The 1,305-nt window shown below is 37.6% G+C and overlaps 1 protein-coding gene across 1 annotated transcript; it reads right to left on the reverse strand.

Moving 5' to 3' along the window:
- Window positions 1-595: 595 nt before the first annotated feature.
- Window positions 596-1,305, reverse strand: LOC133676533 (uncharacterized). Its single transcript, XM_062098211.1, has one exon. It carries the CDS (start codon window positions 1,263-1,265, stop codon window positions 765-767), a length of 501 nt encoding a protein of 166 aa, XP_061954195.1. The 5' UTR covers window positions 1,266-1,305; the 3' UTR covers window positions 596-764.

Genomic DNA, 1,305 nt, shown 5'->3' on the forward strand with positions numbered 1-1,305 from the left:
ATAAAATTGATATCTGTCAAAGAATCATTTCAACCCAATAACTTAAACTGTTAGGTGAGATTTCAAGATATGATTTATATTATTTTTTAACACATCCCCTCAAGTGAAAAATTTTTGGATTTGAAACTTGCAGACCCATACTACCTTGTGCTTAATTTTTTATCAAATAAATGAAGACGGTGAGATTCAAACTCGTAACCACTTGATCATCAAGACTCTAATACTATATCAAAGAACCATCTCAACCCAAAAGTTTAAGCTGTTGGGTGAGGCCTCAAAATATGATTTATATTTTTCTATAATACACCTCCTCAAGTAAAAGCCATTTGGGCTTGAAACTTGCTTAGGTTCATATTGTCTTGTGCTTAATTTTTTTATCAAATAAATAAGGATGATGAGATTCGAACTTGTGACCGTTTAGTTATTAAAATTCTGATACCATAGCTTAAACGTACTAAGAAATAACTTATATTATTCTTTAATAATATCATTTATATGAGTTGGATGATATGTCTGAATAGTTGGAAAGTATATTAGAGGGTCTGCACAAACATTGAACTTCAAGCAACAACCACAACGCCTGGCACTGGTAACATGCTCCAACCCGAGATTCAAATGAAGTATATTTAAAACAAAAATATGTTCATTTTCACTGTTATAAACCATATCCTTCAGAATATTAGTGTTTATTTTCTTGAAAGTGTTGAAACACAAGATGTTTTCCCCCTATCATATACCTACAAGACAACTCTAGATAACTTGACTCAAGAAGTGGCTCCTGCTTTATGTCTGCCAGTAGCTCTAATGTAACGGAAAACAGCCACTAAAAATACGGCGGCAAGACCCCCAAGAATCACACCGCCCCCAGCTATTGACTTGTCCACTGAATGATGATGGTTTGGAAGGTGAATATCTTGCACATGGATGCTCGCGCTCTCTTCAGTGCTGCCGGGCTCAGAGGACGACCTGATTTGGTGCAAAGAACTGGTTTCTCTTTTGGAATGAACGTTTTCTTGAGCTTGGTGAGGAGCTATAGATGGGCTATGTATTGGGGCCACGAAGGACTGGATCATTTTATGGAGATGGTGTTTTCCAAGTTTCCTGATATTGGGCGCTTGAGCATCGTATAAATTCTGAGTGGGAGCTTGTGGGTGGGAGGATGGCGCAGGGCTAGACTGAACAATGGTCTGAACCTTTTCACTGGCCATTGCGAGCCCTACAAAAGCATCTGCTAAAACAAGGCAAAGAAGAAGAAGTTGAGCCATTTTGAGGGATTGAATTAATGTTTTTAGATCAATGCTTGGT

The sequence above is a fragment of the Populus nigra genome, chromosome 17 (assembly GCF_951802175.1).
Source record: "Populus nigra chromosome 17, ddPopNigr1.1, whole genome shotgun sequence".
Taxonomy (NCBI): Eukaryota; Viridiplantae; Streptophyta; class Magnoliopsida; order Malpighiales; family Salicaceae; genus Populus; species Populus nigra.

Coding starts and splice junctions, on each gene's coding strand:
- LOC133676533 (XM_062098211.1), bottom strand. CDS start 1,265: ATGGCTCAACTTCTTCTTCTTTGCCTTGTTTTAGCAGATGCTTTTGTA.